The 18,477-nt window shown below is 42.0% G+C and overlaps 2 protein-coding genes across 2 annotated transcripts in view; both read right to left on the bottom strand.

Moving 5' to 3' along the window:
- LOC138757351 (cytochrome P450 4V2-like) overlaps window positions 1–5,697 on the bottom strand; it is a 47,408-nt gene extending 41,711 nt beyond the window's left edge. Inside the window, exons 1-2 of the mRNA XM_069924521.1 lie at window positions 5,326–5,697; window positions 1,278–1,390 (exon numbers count right to left, since the gene is read on the bottom strand). Coding sequence (XP_069780622.1) covers window positions 1,278–1,390; window positions 5,326–5,506 — 294 coding nt within the window. The 5' untranslated portion in view covers window positions 5,507–5,697. The remainder of the gene's footprint in view (window positions 1–1,277; window positions 1,391–5,325) is intronic.
- Window positions 5,698–10,652: 4,955 nt separating this feature from the next.
- LOC138756697 (protein FAM149A-like) overlaps window positions 10,653–18,477 on the bottom strand; it is a 174,309-nt gene continuing 166,484 nt past the window's right edge. The window contains 1 exon segment of the mRNA XM_069923084.1: window positions 10,653–12,718. Within this exon segment, the coding sequence (XP_069779185.1) occupies window positions 12,630–12,718 (89 nt within the window). The 3' untranslated portion in view covers window positions 10,653–12,629.

Here is an 18,477-nt window from a genome sequence, read left to right as displayed (position 1 = left end):
CTATTTTTAATTCCCAGCATCTGCATTTTTCAGTCATTCTTTGCAAATAATACTGTTTTGGTAACTCAGGATTCATGTCACAATTTGCTTCCTCCATTAATGAACAACTTTGTGAAAATTAATAACTTACCAGATACGCTGCTTAGATCATGAGTTTTACTTTTAAAATGTGTTAATTCCTGATTAAATTACTGAATTTAAATAAGATAGCAAATTTTTGAAACACTCAGTATGTCAGGCAGCACCTGTGGGAGGAGATTGAGTTAATATTTCAGGTTAATAACCATACATCAACTTTGATTAAGCATTTATTTCACAGATGCTGCCTGAAAGATTGGAGCAGCCAGGAATCCCTACATCTTCCTCATAAATCGCGAGTGCAATCAGTCTTAAGTGTGAATACCAGAATCATACACAGTGGTTAAACTGTGGTCCAGTTAATCACAGTGAAAAATAATTTTAAAAATATATTGACTAGAGTTAAACCTGCCACAAAAGGAGATGTTTATGGTTGTCCAAGGGCAAATTCTGGGCACCAAGACGTTGCTGCAGATGTTCTCAAGGTCAACATCCTAACCCCAACCTTGTTCTGGCTACTTCACCAATAAACTATATCCAACATCATAAAGCCAAAATCTGGGAGGATTGCAGCATATAGATTTAATAGCAACTCCTCATAAAAGTGACATGTGCCCTAATTCATGAATAACATCCAGCTTATTTAATAAGTTGGTAAGTAATATTTATATCACAGATGCACCATTCAGTGACAATATATAACAAGAACACCATCCTTTGAATTAAAGTAAATTAATCTACGTTTTAAAAAAAAATCATAGTCTGGCAACAACCTTGTTCAGAAATAAATTGACAATATCTGAACAAGTCTGGAGTCATTTCCATTCCCCTTCCCGGTGTGTTGTCCCCAAAACAGTCAGAATCTCAAAAGCAAATATGACTCTGTTTAAAAAGCATTTTATGAGTTCACTTCTTATGACAATGGTGTAAACAAGAGTGCTGTCTATAAAATATAGAGGAACAACACATTTAAAGTTTCAATGGCATCTTCAAAGCTTTGCATAGTCTTATTGTTGCTGGACTCCCTATCTAACATAAGTCTTGAACTCCCTATCTAACATGATGATGGGCACACTTTCACAAAGTTCAGCAACAATTGAAGATTGCTAATGAGAGCAATAAACATGACTTAAACAACAATCTCCACATCACACATATTAATGAATAATACTTTTAAATTCAACCACAATATTCCTTACCTCGACAGTCTCGACATGAAACAAAACAACATATGGTAGTGTTCCCAGCCATAATTTCATTAATGGTTGATCTCTGAATTGGGTGGTAAATTCAATCAGTTGAAGAAAGAAGTCTAAACAACCAAAAGAACAAGCTGTTGGAAAGGTACAAATTCGTACACCATAAAAACATTCACAAGCAATTTTGAGGCACACCATTATAAACTAACCAAGCTTCGCTTTTTTAACTAAATTATTCAATGAGATAATCATTTCCAGAATTTGTTCACACTAGTTTTGAAAAATTAGGCATTGTATAACTTCCAAATCAGACAAAGAATTATTGGAGGAACTCAGCATGTCAGACAGCCTTCATGGTGAGTCAACATTTCCGTTCTAAGATAGAATAGGTGAAATTGAAGACAAAGGCGGGGAAAACCTAGTACACTTTGCAGGACCGAGTTGAACTAACCAAGTCACTGGGATACAAAACGAGAAAAATTTAATCCAAAACAATTCAAACATGTACTGAGAATGAATTACTTCATTAGTTATAATGCAAATATTGGTTTGACCTTCATTTGTCCTTCATCAGCGGTCCTATTTGATCATGATTTTTTCACAATTGTACCTAAATATGTAAACTGAGCTTCACTTATGTAGATTTCAATAACTTTTTTAGAATTTCTGATCTCTTAGTGAATAGCAGAATTGAGATTTAACGGTATCGTGTAATTTCATCATTTACTATGGAAGTGAACTTTGATTCAGTAAAATGAACAGATTTCATGTCCATTGCTGAAAATCCATAAATGGAATAAAAATGCACAGAGTTATAAATACTTTGACAAGGTGTGCACGTGAAGCTGCTAAACAAGATAGGAGCCCATAGCATTACAGACAAGGTATCAACATGGATAGAAGATTGGCTGGCTGACAGGAACAAGACGAATAATGGAAAGGACATACATGGTAAATGGTAGGGCACTGAAGTGTGCGATAGAATGGAGGGATCTGGGAATACTGATACATATTTCCCTGAAAGTGGCGCGAAGAGAGCTTTAGGCACATTGGCCTTCATAAATCAAACCATTGAGTATAGGAGTGAGGATGTAATGGTAAAGTGATATGAGTCATTGGTGAGGCCAAATTTGGAGTATTAAGTGCAGTTGTGCTCACCTAACTACAGGAAAGTTTTAATAAGACAGAGGAGTAGAGAGATGATTTACTAGGATGTTGCCCGGACTTCAGGAACTGAGTGAAAGGGAAAAGTTAAAACCTTTTTCTCTAGATTATAGAAGAATGAGGGGAGATTTCATAGAGGTATTTAAAATTATGCGTACAAACAGAATAAATGGAGGTAGATGAGATACAAACCAGAGGACATGGGTTAAAGGTGAAAGAGGAAAAGTTTAGGGGGTCCATGAGGAACTTCTTCACACAGAGAGTGGTGGGAGTGTGCCAGATAAAATGGTGAATCTTAACATTTAAGAAGACTTTGGACAGGTCCATGAATGGGAGGAATCCGGAGGGTTGTGGAGTGGGTGAAAGCCAGTGGGACAAGGCAGAAAATGATTTTGGCACAGATTAGAAGGGCTGAAGAGGCCAGTTTCTGTGCTGTAATGTCCTATGGTTCTATTGAATAAAGAGCCCTTTCTCGCTGTCTATTGGTGACTAGTGAGTGGTGTTCCGCAAGAGTTGATGTTGGGTTCGCTACTTTCTTTATATGTTAATGATTTGGAAAAAGGTCGGGAAAAACGACCAACTGAAAAACCTCACAAAGATTAGCGTATACAGAGCCGTTGTCATACCTACACACCTGTTCGGCTCCGAATCATGGGTCCTCTACCGGCATCACCTATGGCTCCTAGAACACTTCCACCAGCGTTGTCTCCGCTCCATCCTCAAAATTCATTGGAGCGACTTCATCCCTAACATCGAAGTACTCAAGATGGCAGAGGCCGACAGCATCGAGTCCACGCCGATGAAGATCCAGCTGCGCTGGGTGGGTCACGTCTCCAGAATGGAGGACCATCGCCTTCCCAAGATTGTGTTATATGGCGAGCTCTCCACTGGCCACCGTGACAGAGGTGCACCAAAGAAGAGGTACAAGGACTGCCTAAAGAAATCTCTTGGTGCCTGCCACATTGACCACCGCCAGTGGGCTGATATCGCCTCAAACCGTGCATCTTGGCGCCTCACAGTTCGGCGGGCAGCAACCTCCTTTGAAGAAGACCGCAGAGCCCACCTCACTGACAAAAGACAAAGGAGGAAAAACCCAACACCCAACCCCAACCAACCAATTTTCCCCTCCAACCGCTGCAACCGTGTCTGCCTGTCCCACATCGGACTTGTCAGCCACAATTGAGCCTGCAGCTGACGTGGACTTTTACCCCCTCCATAAATCTTCGTCCACGAAGCCAAGCCAAAGAAAGAAGAATGATTTGGATTAAGAAACTGATGACTTTGTGACAAAGTTTTCAGATGATTCAAAGATATGTGGAGGGACAGCTCATGTGAGGAAGCAGATAATCTGCAGAGAGGCTTGGACAGGTTGGGAGAATGGCAAAAGTAGTGGAAGATGGAATGCAATGTAGGTAAATGCTATTCTATTGTCATGCACCTTGTTAGAAGAAGGAATAAATGGGGAAAGAATTCAGAAAGTGAAATTCAAGGGGATTTGAGAGTCCCTGAAGGCCCACTTGCAGGTTGAGTCAGTATTAAGGAAACCAAATGCAACATTACCATTCATTTCAAGAGGACGAGACAAAGTTTAGGATGTAATTCTGAGGCTTTACAAGGTGGTGGTCAGACCATGTAAGGAATTTTGTGAGCAGTTTAGATCCCCGTATCTAAGGAAGGATGTATTGACATTAGAGAGCATCCAGAGGAAGTTTATGATTATGATCCCCAGGATGAAAGGATTAATGTCTAAAGAACGTTTCATATCTTTGGGCCTGTACTCACTGGAATTTAGATGGGGTGGGATCTAATTGAAATGTACCAAATATTGGAAGGGCTAAAGTGGATATGAAGATGTTTCGAGTAGTGGAGAGTCTAGGACTAGAGGGCACAGTCTAAGAATAAAATAATCTCCCTTTAGGACAGAGATGAGAAGGAATTTATTTTGCCATTCTGTTGATTCAGTACCGTAGATAGCTGTGGAGGCTGTCATTGGGTATATTTAAAGCAGAGGATTATGTTTTAGCTTTCATAAGGGTGCTCATGAAAATGGGGAGAAGGCAGGAGATTGGGGTTGAAAGGAAAAGTACATCAGTCTTAATTCAAATGGCAGAACAGACACAATGAGTCAATTGGTCAAATTCTACTCACACATCTTGTGGTCTTAAGAAAACGCCTTGGGAGTATGTTGGTGCCAGACGAATGGATTTTTTCCAAATTATTGGACATTACTCATTAATCCAGGTCCAGCTGAATACCTGATTCTGATCAAGAGCATTCCCAACCCATGCCATTCTGGTCACATACCTGGTTACTCTCGTAAATACACAGAAGATAGTGGGATTACAAATAGCAAAGAAAAATGAGTGAGGCAGGTGCCAAACTATGACAGGGATTTTGAGTAATTGGATATCAGCTCTCAGAGCTTTGCTGCGTTTCCAGAACGTGTGCACAATCTCTCATTATTCTTGCTCTGACCTAGACATGGATATGGATCTCGTTGTGACATTTTATATGATGTTTGAAGTTCCTCAGCTGAACATGAATCACCACTTGGGATTAAGTTCGAAAAGTGAGAAGGGTTTTTCCGCGAGCAGTCCAACAGGTTAACTCTAACAACATTCACGCGTACAAAGAAGAATGGTAAGAGCAAAAAGAGGAGGTCTTATTTTCACCGAAGTATTCAATTCCGCAGTCTTTCTTTGCTCACCATTAAACAGTACAAACACTTGCTGCTTGCACAAGTAATTTTAAAAGTGATCGCACCAAGTTCTGGGACGGAGACAGATCAAATCTTGTTACACACTTTCGATCTGCGCGAGCACGGCATGAAACACAAGTCCGATTATCCTTTAATTGTTTGGAGGACTATGGCTGTCAATGTTACCTTCACCGCTGGGCTTGAAGAGCAGACTGTTGCCCAGTATCGGGTAAGTCGGGCTGAGCCCGGGGATCGCCCTTAGCTCCTTCCACGTTCGGACGTAATTACCCAGCAAGTGGACTGCGACCAGAGCCAGGAGAGTGAGGAGCGCGGCGCCCAGCAGAGCGCCGGGCACAAACTCCACCATTCCGCAGCTGAGAGAGCCGTTCCCGCGAGGAGGAGGGCTGTCAGTACGGGAGACAGGAACGGGATCAGCAGTTTAACCTTTTACCGCATTCGGATCACGCTCTCGCTAGTGTCCTCACTCTCGATTAGAGCATTTGCAAAAAAAAATTCAGAGATTTCCTAATCAACTGTGTCATCTCCGCTTTAAGGCGTTCCTTGGCTCATGATGTTTACAATCGTTCATTACGCCTCTTCCTCTCGCAGTGAACTGATGTGGACTTTCTACCTCCTTGGAAGTTACTAATTCAGATTTCATGAAATTTTATTCAAGTCCTGAGCTCAGGGGTTGTTTAAGTTACGTAAAGACACACTGTGGGATAACAGGCTATACTTTCACTGTGAAAGTGACATGAGGGTTAGGGTAAATTGTCAGGGAAGGGGAGGGGGAGGGGTAGAAGACATGCGAGGGCTCATGGCCAGAAGTTCAGCACAGTTCCTTTAGGATAAAGACTGGTTTAAACGTTACAGCATAGTACAGGCCCTCCGGCCCACGATGTTAAACCAAACTAAATCTACTCTACAACAGCCAATCGCTAAATCACAACCAGAACCTCGATTTTTTTTCTTACATCCATGTGCCTATCTAAGAGTCTTTTCAAGGTCAGTATTGTGCAAGCCTCCACCATCACCCTCGTGTAAAAAATGACCTCTGATGTATTGGAAGCGTGGTGGTGGTGGTGGTGGTGGGGGGGTGGGGTAGTTCTGGTGGTTGAAAATGGAATTCAATCTTTGGAGAGTTGAGACATTGGATCAGATGATAGAGAATCCCTGCGGGTGGAACGAAGGAACAGTAAAGGTTAAAAAGGACCCTGATGGAGTTGTGTGCAGGCCTCCAAACAGTTGGGAGGATGTGGCAAGCAAACTACAGAGAGATGGAGAAAGCATTACAAAAGGGCAATGTTACAATAGACAATGGGATTTCAATATGCAGGTTGATTGGGAAAACAATTGGTACTGGAACCCAAGAGAAATAATTTATTGAATGCCTTCAAGATGCCTTCTTGGAACAGCTTGTGGCTGAGCTGACCAAGAAAATGCCAATTCTGGATTGGGTATTGTGTAATAAACCTTGTGTAAGGGAGCTGAAGGTAAGTGAACCCACAGGAACCAGTGATCAAAATATGCATCTCTCTTTCTCCCTGTCTCTTTCCTCCATCTCCCCACCCCTCCCCCCATCACATCAGGTTTTTTTTTCTTCTGCCTCCTACCTCTATCCACCTAAGACCTCTTGCCTGCTGGCCTGTGCTCTTCCCCCTGCCCCTTCTTCCTTCCTCCCCTCACCTTTTTAATCAGGCACTTGTCTGCTTTCTGCTCAATCCTTGATGAAAGCCCAAATTGTTGGTTGTCCATCTTTGTTTCCTATGGACGCTGCGAGAGCTGCTGAGTTTCTCCAGCACTTCTGTGTATTAAATACAATCACAGTGTCTGTAGAATTTCTTGTTTAACTACAGACAGATGACAATAGGTCAGATAGATAGGATTCCAGATCTTCAGCCTGGGGAATTCCATTGTTTTTATTTCAATAAGATTCCATTCCCTCTATTCACTCTCCTACATTATCCCACAATTTCCAATCTATTTCACAACTTTTCTACCAAACAATATTTCTGTATAATTAATAATGATGCAAGTGCAGCTGACAACACTCAATAAATTAACATAACTAGCTTTAGTAATTACTTCAATATGTAATTCATAGAAATAAGACTGTGTAGCAACTGGGTCGCAGTGCAACATTAAGAATGAGGAAATGATCAGACATAGTCGAGTCGAAGTTCAGTAAAAGTCATTCAGTAACAGTCACCTGCAGTTTTTGAAAACCCCCGTGTCCAAATGGCATCATCGAATTGTGACGTTGTGACATCACTCTGAACCTCCCAAGCTGGTTCGATTAAGTCTCCAGTGAGCCACTACATGCCCCCCCCCCCAGAACAGGCAAAAAGAGGCTAAACTTCTGGTGCCATTACAATCCACTGCTCTTAGGCTGTCGTCCACGACTTTGCATCGAGGGTCGTGGCAAGGGCTGATCAGCAGCTTTAGTCGGTCAATCGTAAATGTCTCTGGATGTCCCCCCCAATGTCCAGTACCCAAATTGTAAAATTGTTTCGTAGCACTCTGAAGGGACCCTCATGTGGCCTCTGTAAGGGGGCCCGTGTGCACCTCTATGAACAAACACAAACTCAGTACCGGAGTTCCTTTGGGATGAAGGATGTCATCATTCCATATCTTGATGTGGGAACTGGGGCCAATTTTCCAAGCTGCTCCAACAGTCTGCCTAAAATTGTCTGCCTAAGTCAGTGGCACCTCCTGTCCACGTGCTATGGGCACAAACTCCCCAGGTACAATGAGCAAGGCTCCATAAATCAACTCAACCAATGAGGAGTTGAGATCCTCCTTGGATACCTTTATTTCCAGGAGGATCCAGGGCAGCTCATCCACCCAATCAGGTCCCTGGAGGCAGGCCATCAGTGTAGACTTCATGTATCTATGGAACCGCTCACCGGGCTATTTGACTGTGGGTGGTTGGCTGTCCTGTGGTGGAGATGCATTCCCAGCAGGCGTGACAAAATGTCCCAGAGTGCGGAGATGAACTGTGGGCCTCTGTGGAGGTGATGTGTGTGGGTAGGCCAAACCAAGATACCCAGGCAGAAATAAAAGCTCTGGCACATGAACCAGTCGATGAGTCTGCTATAGGAAACACCTCCAGCCACCTAGTGAATCTGTTGATGACTGTTAACAAGTACCTAGAACCTCGTGGTACCGGAAGTGAGCCAACAATGTCGACATGCACATGGTCGAATCTGCACTGCAAAGGATGAAACGGCGCCTTCACATCCCTTTGCACTTCTGCATATTGGCAGTCCGTGCACTTCTTTGCCCAGTTTGTGACCTATTTTTTGAGTCCACACCATACAAATGCAATGTCTCCATGCAGCAAGACAATAGGCGAGACTGACAATGTGGAAATGTCACAAAGGATAGTGGCACTTTGCAGGCCAAAGGTGACATCCTGGAGTTGCAGGCTCATGACAGCAGTTCTATATGCCAGGAGTTCGTTGTTCTGGCAGAGTTTTGGCAAGCACCACGTAGTCTACACCCGGAGAGAGGGCATGTACTGCTTGAATGGAGAAGTGGGACAGGGCATCAGCCACCATATGACTCTTACTGGAGATGTGTTTAATCCTGGTTGAAAACTCGGATACACAAGATGGGTGGTGTTGCTGGCGGCAGGCTGACCAGGGATCTGATGCCTTCACAAAGGCAAACATTAGCAGTTTGTGGTCAGTAAAAACCGTAAAGTCCCTGTCTACCAAAAGACAGCGGAAGTATCTGACCAGTAGGCACAGCACCCGCAGTTCCCTATCAAATGTGCTGATATTTCATTTCCAGAGGGCAGAGGTGCTTACTAAAAATGCTAGAGGCTTCCATTGTCCATTTGTTCACTGTTACAGGCATTCTCAAAAATTCAGAGGCCAAACAGTGTTATGATAGCGGTATTACAGGCACATCCTCCGGGCTTACAGGTATTTGGTGGAACCCACGCACCAAGTCAATTTTAGAAAATATCCTAAGCCCCATGAAGATTACCTGTAAAGTTCTGTATATTGGGCACAGGGTGGCGGTCTGCAGTGGTAGCTCATTGAGACACCTGTAATCCCCACAAGTCTCCAGCCTCCCGAGGCTTTGGGCACTGTATGAGGCAGGGAAGCCCATGGGCTATCAGACCTGCGCATGATTCCAAGTTCCTCAATTTTGTGGAACTCTTGTTTTGCAAGCAACAACACATTGGGCAGCAGATGTCAGGCTCAGGTATGTAGAGGAGGTCTTTGAGTGAGGATGTGGTGTACAACACTATGTTTGGGTATGGCAGTAGAGAACTTGGGAGTGACAATGTCCAAAAACTCTGCAAGAAGTTTGGCGAATTCATTGTTTGAGTACTCCAGTTTCTAGGTGCGGGGCGGGTAGTTAGGCTTTTCCAAGGCAGAAAGTCTGGAACATTGTGGTGTTCACCAACTGGTGCCCTTTTAAGTCCACCATCAGTGAGTGGGCTCTGAGGAAGTCAGCACCCAGTAACGTCTGGGACACAGCAGCAAGAATGAACTTCCATGTAAACTTATTCTCGCCAAATTTCAGGGGTATAGTCCATGTGCCATACAGATGAATTGAACTGTTATTCACTGCAGTGAGTGCTGGACCCACGCAGGAGTCAAAGCCCAAAGGAGGAAGGACACTAACATCTGCACCAGTGGTGACTAGAAATTTACACTGGGAAAGTTTGTTCCAGACCTAGAGCAGGCTGTTACAGAGGCCAGCCGCTGTGGCCATTAGCAACAACTGGCCATGTTGCTTTTCAGGAAAGTGCAAGGTCAGCAGTGGCGAGCTCCAGAACCCCAATGTTGATGGTAAAAACACCAGGTGGTTCTCACAGAGTCTTGCTTATCCAGGGGAATGTGCATTCCCATCACCGATACTTGTGGAGCCTGTGTCTTGGGTGTGACACAGTACTAATTTCTGTAGGCCTTGTACCTTGCTGTTTCGTGCGCCACAGAATGTTTGCATGGGCAGCCATTGTTTGAAGGTTATCAAAGTCCTCGTCAACCAACATGAGGCAGGTGTCTTCTGGCATATGCTCTAAAAATATCTGCTCGAAGAGCAAGCAAGGCCTATGGCCATCTGCCAGTGCCAACATGTCTTTCATCAACTCCAAAGGGGCACAGTTCCCCCAGGCCTTCGATATGGAGAAGTCTTGTAACTCGCTCATGCCGTGAGAGAATGTAAATCCAGAGAAGGAGGGCTTTAGGGCTTCGTACTTGCCGAAGACCTGGTGGGTCCCACTAATCGACTAGCCGTATCCTGATCAAGTGCGTTTATCACACGACAGTACTTAGTGGCATCTCTTCTATCTTGCGAATGTGGAACTGCGCCTCAACCTGCCTGAACCAAACTTCAGGTTGAGTGTCCAAATGACGGGCAGTTTAAGCGAAACTGCTGTGTTACCCATGTTGGGTCCAAAATCCGCTTGGCCCCATAAGGGGTCACCAATGTTGCAACTGTGTCGCAGTGTGAAATGAAGAACGAGAAAATGATCAGACGTAGTCAGGTCAAAGTTCAGTAAAAGTCATTTACTCACACGTTCCAAATGACATAATCACATTGTGATGTCATGTTGTCACTCGGAACCTTACGAGTCGGTTCAATTAAGCCTGCAGTGAGCCACTCACTACAACCATTTAAAATTTCATCTGAGATATATGCATCAACCTCTCTGGATTAAGCAGCATTTTTGCTTACATAGTGAGCTTTGCTCTGAAAAAAACAAACTCTCACATTTTGACCTTGGAAACAAAATATTAATAAAACCATAGTTATGCTAAGTTATTCATTACGTGGACAAGCATAATTATTTTGAAAATGTATCTTTTTCAGCCAAGTAAAAATAATTACAAAATACAATTGTTCTTGAATCAGAAAACATTTATTTACACAAAAACTTTCCAAACAACCTCCTGAAACAAAATTATTTTTGATCTATAAACAATCCACATATTTTATGACTTGCTCTAAAATTAAAACAGTACTAGTGAGAGTTTGCAATGATGATGAAAGTGAGCACTTAATGTCTGTACAAGGCATTCTTCTGCTTCAAAGGTGGCAATGGAAATGCCTCAACTAAAATACGTAGCAGAGAATATCATAAAAATTAATTAAATATTCATCGATCAATATCACACCCTATACATTTTAAAATCATTGCATCGAGAAGCACACATTCCGAACAACAGAATTTGGCATATTCCCATTTTAAAACAAATTCAAGAAATATTTACACAATTACAAAAAAAAACATCTCTTTATTAAATAATGGGCCAAATTTTCCTGGAAAATAAAAGATCATGGTGCACTTGTTAACATAAAAATTTTCAAGCAAGTTAAACCATTAAAAATTTGATGAAAGTTGCATGTTTCTATTTCTTGTTGATTGATTACTGTGCACAAATACCAACTCTTCTTTGGCATTACCCTTTAAGAACTTGCTATGTTATCCATTGACTTCACCACAAAAGGTTAGAACTCAATCAACAGTATGAACTCTTTTAATAACACATCCTTCTTTAGTAAGATTTGGCCTAATAAATTAGGTTTGAGTGATCAACTTTAACTCTGAATTGATTATTCAATCCTAACATTATTATTTAAACAAATTAGAGAGAAAAAATATTGTCTTCCAGAGTTTAAGAACTCTTTTTTTTTTGCCATTGCATAGAGTATTTGAATACAACATATGGATTATGCAATATTAAATAACAGTGGAATGATATGTGCAGAATGTTTGTCAACATTAAGACACCTTACAAATGTATTTTAATATAAATAACATAAATAAGAAAATAAAACTAACTTTGCTCCAGTGAAATTTAGAGAGAAATGGCAGATGACATTGTCTTTGCATAAACACTGATCATCTACATTATTTCATCTAAAAAGGAACAAAACACATTTCTGTGGCTTAACTGCAAGCTAAATATTTCCCTTCAGCTTGCTCATATGGAATTCAACAAGCATAAACTTTAAAGAATAACTATGCTGTCTCACTTAACACAAGAAGAGGTGTCAGTAGCTGCCCTTCTGTAGGTTGCTTATTGAGGTATTAACAGCAACTAATGAGGAATTCAAGGGTCACAGAATAAACATATCAGGCAGAAGTGGAGGTAGCTTCTCATGTTGGAGAATTTTTTTTTGAGAAGCTCAGATTGCAAGCTCAGGCAGCTGCCTGTGGAGTGGGCATGGGAGCAGTCCAACCCCACCACCACCATTGCAGTGTCAGGTTTTTAGTAACAATACTTGCAAATGCTATAGTCCCACAGCAAACTGCCCAAGTTCCTGTAAAAATGGTGCTTTTATTGCATAGATTGTTTAATAGATACTAAATGATAGGAAGACAGCTATCATTGATTGCTTGAGACCACTGCGGAATATTGAAGGAAGTCTTTTCACTTTGAGCTCTTTGAATTTTCATATTGTTTTCCTTTAATCAGGTGTTCACTGAGTATTGTCCGTGATTTGAAATTCGCAGACAGTCTTCTTTATCTCTCCGCTCTCTGAGCCTGTGATCGCTTTTTAGAATTTGTAGGAAAACGGTTGAATGTTTTGGACTGGAGATTGACTTGTGCACCTATGATGGATAAAGGTAGAGAAGTAAGTGAGAAGAAACTTTGTTTAGCATCTTTTTCCTACTCGGTGGCTGAAATATTGTTGAGCAGGAAAAGTGAAACAAGATTGTTGCGGAGAAAGAATCAACTACCGACACCAGGGTAACACGTTGGAGATGTTTTATTAGCAAGACATCTTGGAGAGCATGCCCAGCACCCAGCCTGAGCTTGCTCTGCCCACAGCCAGTTTTAACAGTGTTTATATACAATAAATGGCAGTGTATTCCTGCATGTGGGCTTCCTGTTGCAGTCAACCTGACAATAGTTTATCATTGTCAACATTTGGCAATAATTTAATCATTGTTTCACAGAATTCCAAAGCTTATCATGTCTGCAGATAAATCGCAACCTTGAGGTTCCCTGCCTCCACTTAAGCAGTACGCAACTGACTCTTGTCAGTGTACGTTCTTGTAAGCAACTTATCGGTGAACCCTTAACCCTTTGTGTTCAGATTTTCCTCCACACAGATGATGAAACTTATTTTTGTTCATCAACTACTTTCAAATGATTTACTAATATGTAAATGTATCAAAGTGAAAGAAACTACTTTCTGTAATATAAATATAATGTTGATACAAAATTGTCATTCCATGAACTTAAATAAGAGAACTGATATTCTGCTGGGAAATTTACTGACATTGCAAATTACTGAAATTGATGCACTTGGTCTTTAAAAATCCTTTGTATTTATGTTTAGCAAATGTCAAGATTACACAGAGTCAAGATGGCCTGTCATTGATATTGCACATTTTTGAGAGGGACCTAGTGGGCTCACAAAGTGTTTAAATGTAAAAATCCATAAGCAGGTTTTCATTTCTACTTCCAATCAGAAAAAAATGCAAATGAACAGTGGCCTTATTACATTGCAAAAACACCAAACCTATTGCAGGTCAGAATTTGCATCCATAACAGCAATGTCTGAAGCACACTAGAGGTTAAATGTGGAAATCCAGAAGCTGCTGTGAATTAATCTCAGTTTCCTGTTTTGCAATATTCTTCAGAATAATTAAAGCTTGATTTAATGGATTTACAAACTATTTCTCTCGGAAAATGCCGCCTATATTGTTTTTAATCACATACTAAGCTATAATTATTACTGAACATATTCTCAAGCCATAAAGAATAATTTGACATTATATTGCAATTCATTAAATATTTCATATATGGACCAGAATTGGCTAGAAAATATTGGCAGTTAAGTAATGAAATTACTTGAGAATCCTTCATAAGATAGTGGTTTTTAGATGTGTTCTAAAGTTGGACTGCAGCAGCAGAACATAAATATCTAAAATTCCCCAAAAGTTATGTTGAGAAACCAATTTGCAGAACTTGTGCTCATAGGACAGCAGTGTTTTATGTAACATAATGTGACCATGAGAATGGGCCAGTGCAACCACACACCCATTAAGAGCAAGCAAAGCCTCTTTTGGCAGCAGGTAAAGCCAAACGCATCCTTTTCTCATTTGTCCAGCCAATGATTCTTAAAATATAAAAACACCATTCCTGTCATGATAATGAATAAGTATGAGATGTACCGGAAGTCATGTGGTAGGAGAGAGAGATAAGAGCACAAGCAGGAGAACAAAGGAAACTGGAAAATAAAGGCACTGAGAAGTTTACCTGATAAAACTTGTGTTTGATGTTTTATTAACTTCACATTTCGGGCCACAAATGTGACATTGGCGACGAGGATGAAAGAAGCTTGAAGAAAATTAAAGACTAAACAAGATTACAGAGGATTACAGACAACTTCAAGGTGATAAGAATTTTCTCTTTGACTCAGTACTTTTGGGACTGGAATATTTCCTCATGGCTGGGGCAGACGGTGTCTTTCTAACACATAGTGGAATTGCTCATTTTGACCCAACGGGTGATGCAAGCACTGTAAGTGTGAAGTGGAAGGCATGGCTGGAAGAATTTGAATCCTACGCCGACAGTCGTGGCCTATTTCTAGATAGCGGTACGGTTGAACAAAAAGCGCAGAGGAGGGCGTTACTTCTTTTCACTGCTGGTCCCGCAGTTCGGGAAACTTTTAAGACACTTTTGAATACTGGAAGAAAGGATGAGTACCAGAAAGCGGTAGATGCATTAAATGCACACTATGTAGTGACACCGAATGCTACATTTCAACGCCATTTGTTTCGGAGAACGAGGCAAGAAGATGGCCAGATAATTGCTCAGTACGTGACGAGACTACGCCAGATAGCTGTTGGATGCAATTACATGCCAGCTGATTTGGACAAACAATTATTGGATCAAGTCGTACAGCACTGCAGATCAGATAAACTCAGAAGACGTCTACTGGAAAGAAGGAGTGAGTTGGAACTCACCGATGCTTTAACCATTGCTGCTGCATTAGAGGCTGTTGAAGGGCAATTTCATACCATGACCCTGAAAGACAACTCAAGCCAGCAAATTAAGAGGCTCTCACATCACCATAACCAGCCAAGATATACGCCGACACAGGACGTGGAGTGTTATCGATGTGAAAACCGAGGTCACTTTGGAAAAGACCCATATTGCCCGGCCAAAGGCAAAGTTTGCAGAAAGTGTGGAGGTAAGGACCACTTTGCAAAGAAGTGCAAAAGCAAGTCCAATGCAGACCAGAAGAGGAAGAGTACAACTTCCAAAGGCAAAGCCTGGGGGAAAGGAAAGTATCCTGGAAAGAAAGATACCATTCGCCAGATAGACGGTGACGATGATGATACCCAGGAGGAACAGAGTTGTTACCAATTTACGTTGAATGAAGTACGTCATGAGAAGGTCCAGTGATCACTGGTGGAGTGACAGTGCAGGTCATTGTAGACTCAGGCAGTGACAGTAATGTGATTGATCGACATTTATGGGAGAAGTTGAAAAGGAAAAAGATCATCTGTACCTCAAAGAAGTGTTCCAAAAAACTGTATCCATACACAGCAACCAAGCCATTGCAGACCATTGGATGTTTTACTGCAACTGTTGAAGCTGGAGATAAGTACACCGAAGCAGAGTTTATGGTCATAGAAGAGGGGAGAACCATTGCTGAGTAGAAGCACAGCGCAAGACCTGGCAATACTTCATATTGGAGCTTGTGTCAATTCAATTCAGTCATACGAGGATATGAAGCAAGAATTCCCCGCAGTCTTCCAAGGAGTAGGAAAGCTGAAAGGTCGACAATTGAAGCTAGCGGTAGATGAAACGGTCAAACCCAAGGCACAACCAATGCGCCGAACTCCGTTTGGACTTCGTGGGAAAGTCGAAGCCAAAATTAAAGAATTGATCGAACAAGACATTATTGAACCAGTGGAACATTCGACACAATGGGTCAGTCCCGTAGTGATTGTGCCCAAACCAAAGGGTGACATAAGACTATGTGTTGACATGAGAATGGCCAATGAAGCTATAATTAGAGAACGACACCCTATACCAACAGTGGAGGAAATACTTCAAGAACTAACTACCAGCAAGGTATTCTCAAAAATTGATCTGAAATGGGGCTATCATCAATTAGAGCTGGATCCAGGTTCCTGAGATGTAACAACATTTGTGACTCACTGTGGATTGTATCGTTACAAGAGACTATCATTTGGAATTAATGCAGCTTCGGAGATCTACCAGTATGAAATCCATCGAGTGATTCAAGGCATTCCTGGAGTTGCCAACATTTCTAACGACATCATAGTCCATGCACCAACGAAGGAAGAGCATGACAAAGAGTTGAGGCGTGTACTATCTAGACTACAGGAGGCAGGCCTTACCGTGAATGGAAACAAGTGCCAGTTCAGTGTGTCAGAAATGGACTTCATGGGACACAGACTTACACGGGAAGGACTAAACCCTGCAGAGGCCAAGGTGAAAGCTATTGAAGAGGCATGTGCACCTCAGAACGGAACAGAGGTGAGGAGTTTCCTGGGATTGGTCAATTTTTGTGCAAAGTTCATTCCTAATTTCGCTACAGTGGCAGAACCACTAAGGAAACTAACCAGGAAAGGTGTACCTTTTCATTTTGGATCTGAGCAGAAGCGTTCACAGCGCTGAAGCAAAGCCTGACAGATGCAAAAACTCTTGGATATTACGATCCGGCAGCATCAACCAAAGTCATAGCGGATGCCAGCCCAGTTGGTTTAGGAGCCGTGTTGGTCCAGATGCATGATGGAGGACCAAGAATCATTGCCTATGCCAGCAGATCGTTATCAGATGTGGAAAGAAGATACTCTCAGACAGAGAAAGAAGCACTCGGACTTGTATGGGCCTGTGAGAGGTTCAATGCATATTTATAAGGCATTGAATTTGAACTCATCACAGATCATAAGCCATTAGAGGTGATCTACGCACCTAGATCCAAACCATGTGCCAGAATAGAGAGATGGGTACTCAGACTACAACCCTACAAATATAAAGTAATCCACATTGCAGGGAAAACAAACATTGCAGATCCGCTGTCCAGATTGGTGAAGGTTGGTGGTCCACAATCCAAGTCAGAATTGGGAACAGAAACAGAGAGCTTTGTACGCTTCGTAGCTATTCAGTCGACACCGAAAGCTGTGACTACGAAGGAAGTCGAGAGAGAATCTGAACGTGATCCAGAACTCATGGAAGTAAGAGAATGCATACAGAGTGGACAATGGGACAAGTGTACTCACAAGGCTTACATTCCCATTAGAGATGAACTTTGTTGCATCGGACAGTGTGTATTAAGAGGTTGCAGATTGGTGATACCGCAAAGATTGAGACCAAAGATCGTATCCTTAGCGCATGAAGGACACCTAGGCATTGTTGGTACCAAGCAAAACCTCAGGACCAAGGTATGGTGGCCAGGTTGTGATAAAGACGCAGAGAAATTTGTTAAAACTTGTCACAGATGTCAAATCACAAGTAGGAGTAATCCGCCAGAACCGATCCGGAGTACGCAACTCCCGACAGGACCATGGATCGACGTAGCTGTTGATTTTCTTGGACCTTTACCGACGGGTGAATCAATTATGGTAGTGATAGATTACTACAGCAGATACTATGAGTACGTGGTGTTGAAGTCCATAACCACTGAAAAAACAATACAAGCGTTAGCAGAGATATTCGCAAGATATGGATTACCTGTTACATTATACTCTGACAATGGTCCACAATTAATTTCAGAGACATTTGCGGAATACATGAGGACCACAGGTATCCACCATCATAAAGTAACTCCGAAATGGCCACAAGCCAACGGAGAAGTAGAGAGACAAAATCAGTCCATTGAAAAACGATTGAGGATTGCACACGCAGAAGGACAAAATTGGCGAGAAGCATTGCTATTTTATGTGGCTGTCTATCGAGCAACGCCTCATGCAACCACTGGAAAAAGTCCTGCAGAAGCATTTTTTTGGAGAAAAATCCGCACAAAAATGCCAGAAATAAAGGAAATCCGAGACGACCAGGAGATGAGGGACCACGATGCTGAAAAGGTGCAGCAAAGCTGTACACAGATTCGAAACGTGGAGCCAAGTACTCAGACATCATGCCAGAAGATAATGTTCTAGTGAGGCATGAAACTGGTGGTAAGCTGGACACACCTTATTACCATCAACCCTATACTGTCGTATCCAGAAGTGGCAGTATGGTGACAGTCAAGTCTCCGACTGGAGTCCTGTATAAGAGAAATGTATCAGGTGTAAAAAGGTACCAGTCCAGAGATACATCGAGCGAAGAGGTGGAAAGGCCAATACGAGATGCTGAAACTGAGAGACCTGATGATGTTCCA

Source organism: Narcine bancroftii, chromosome 3 (genome assembly GCF_036971445.1).
Source record: "Narcine bancroftii isolate sNarBan1 chromosome 3, sNarBan1.hap1, whole genome shotgun sequence".
Taxonomy (NCBI): Eukaryota; Metazoa; Chordata; class Chondrichthyes; order Torpediniformes; family Narcinidae; genus Narcine; species Narcine bancroftii.
The sequence above is the reverse complement of the archived record's forward strand: the minus strand, read 5'-3'. Positions and strand labels throughout refer to the sequence as shown.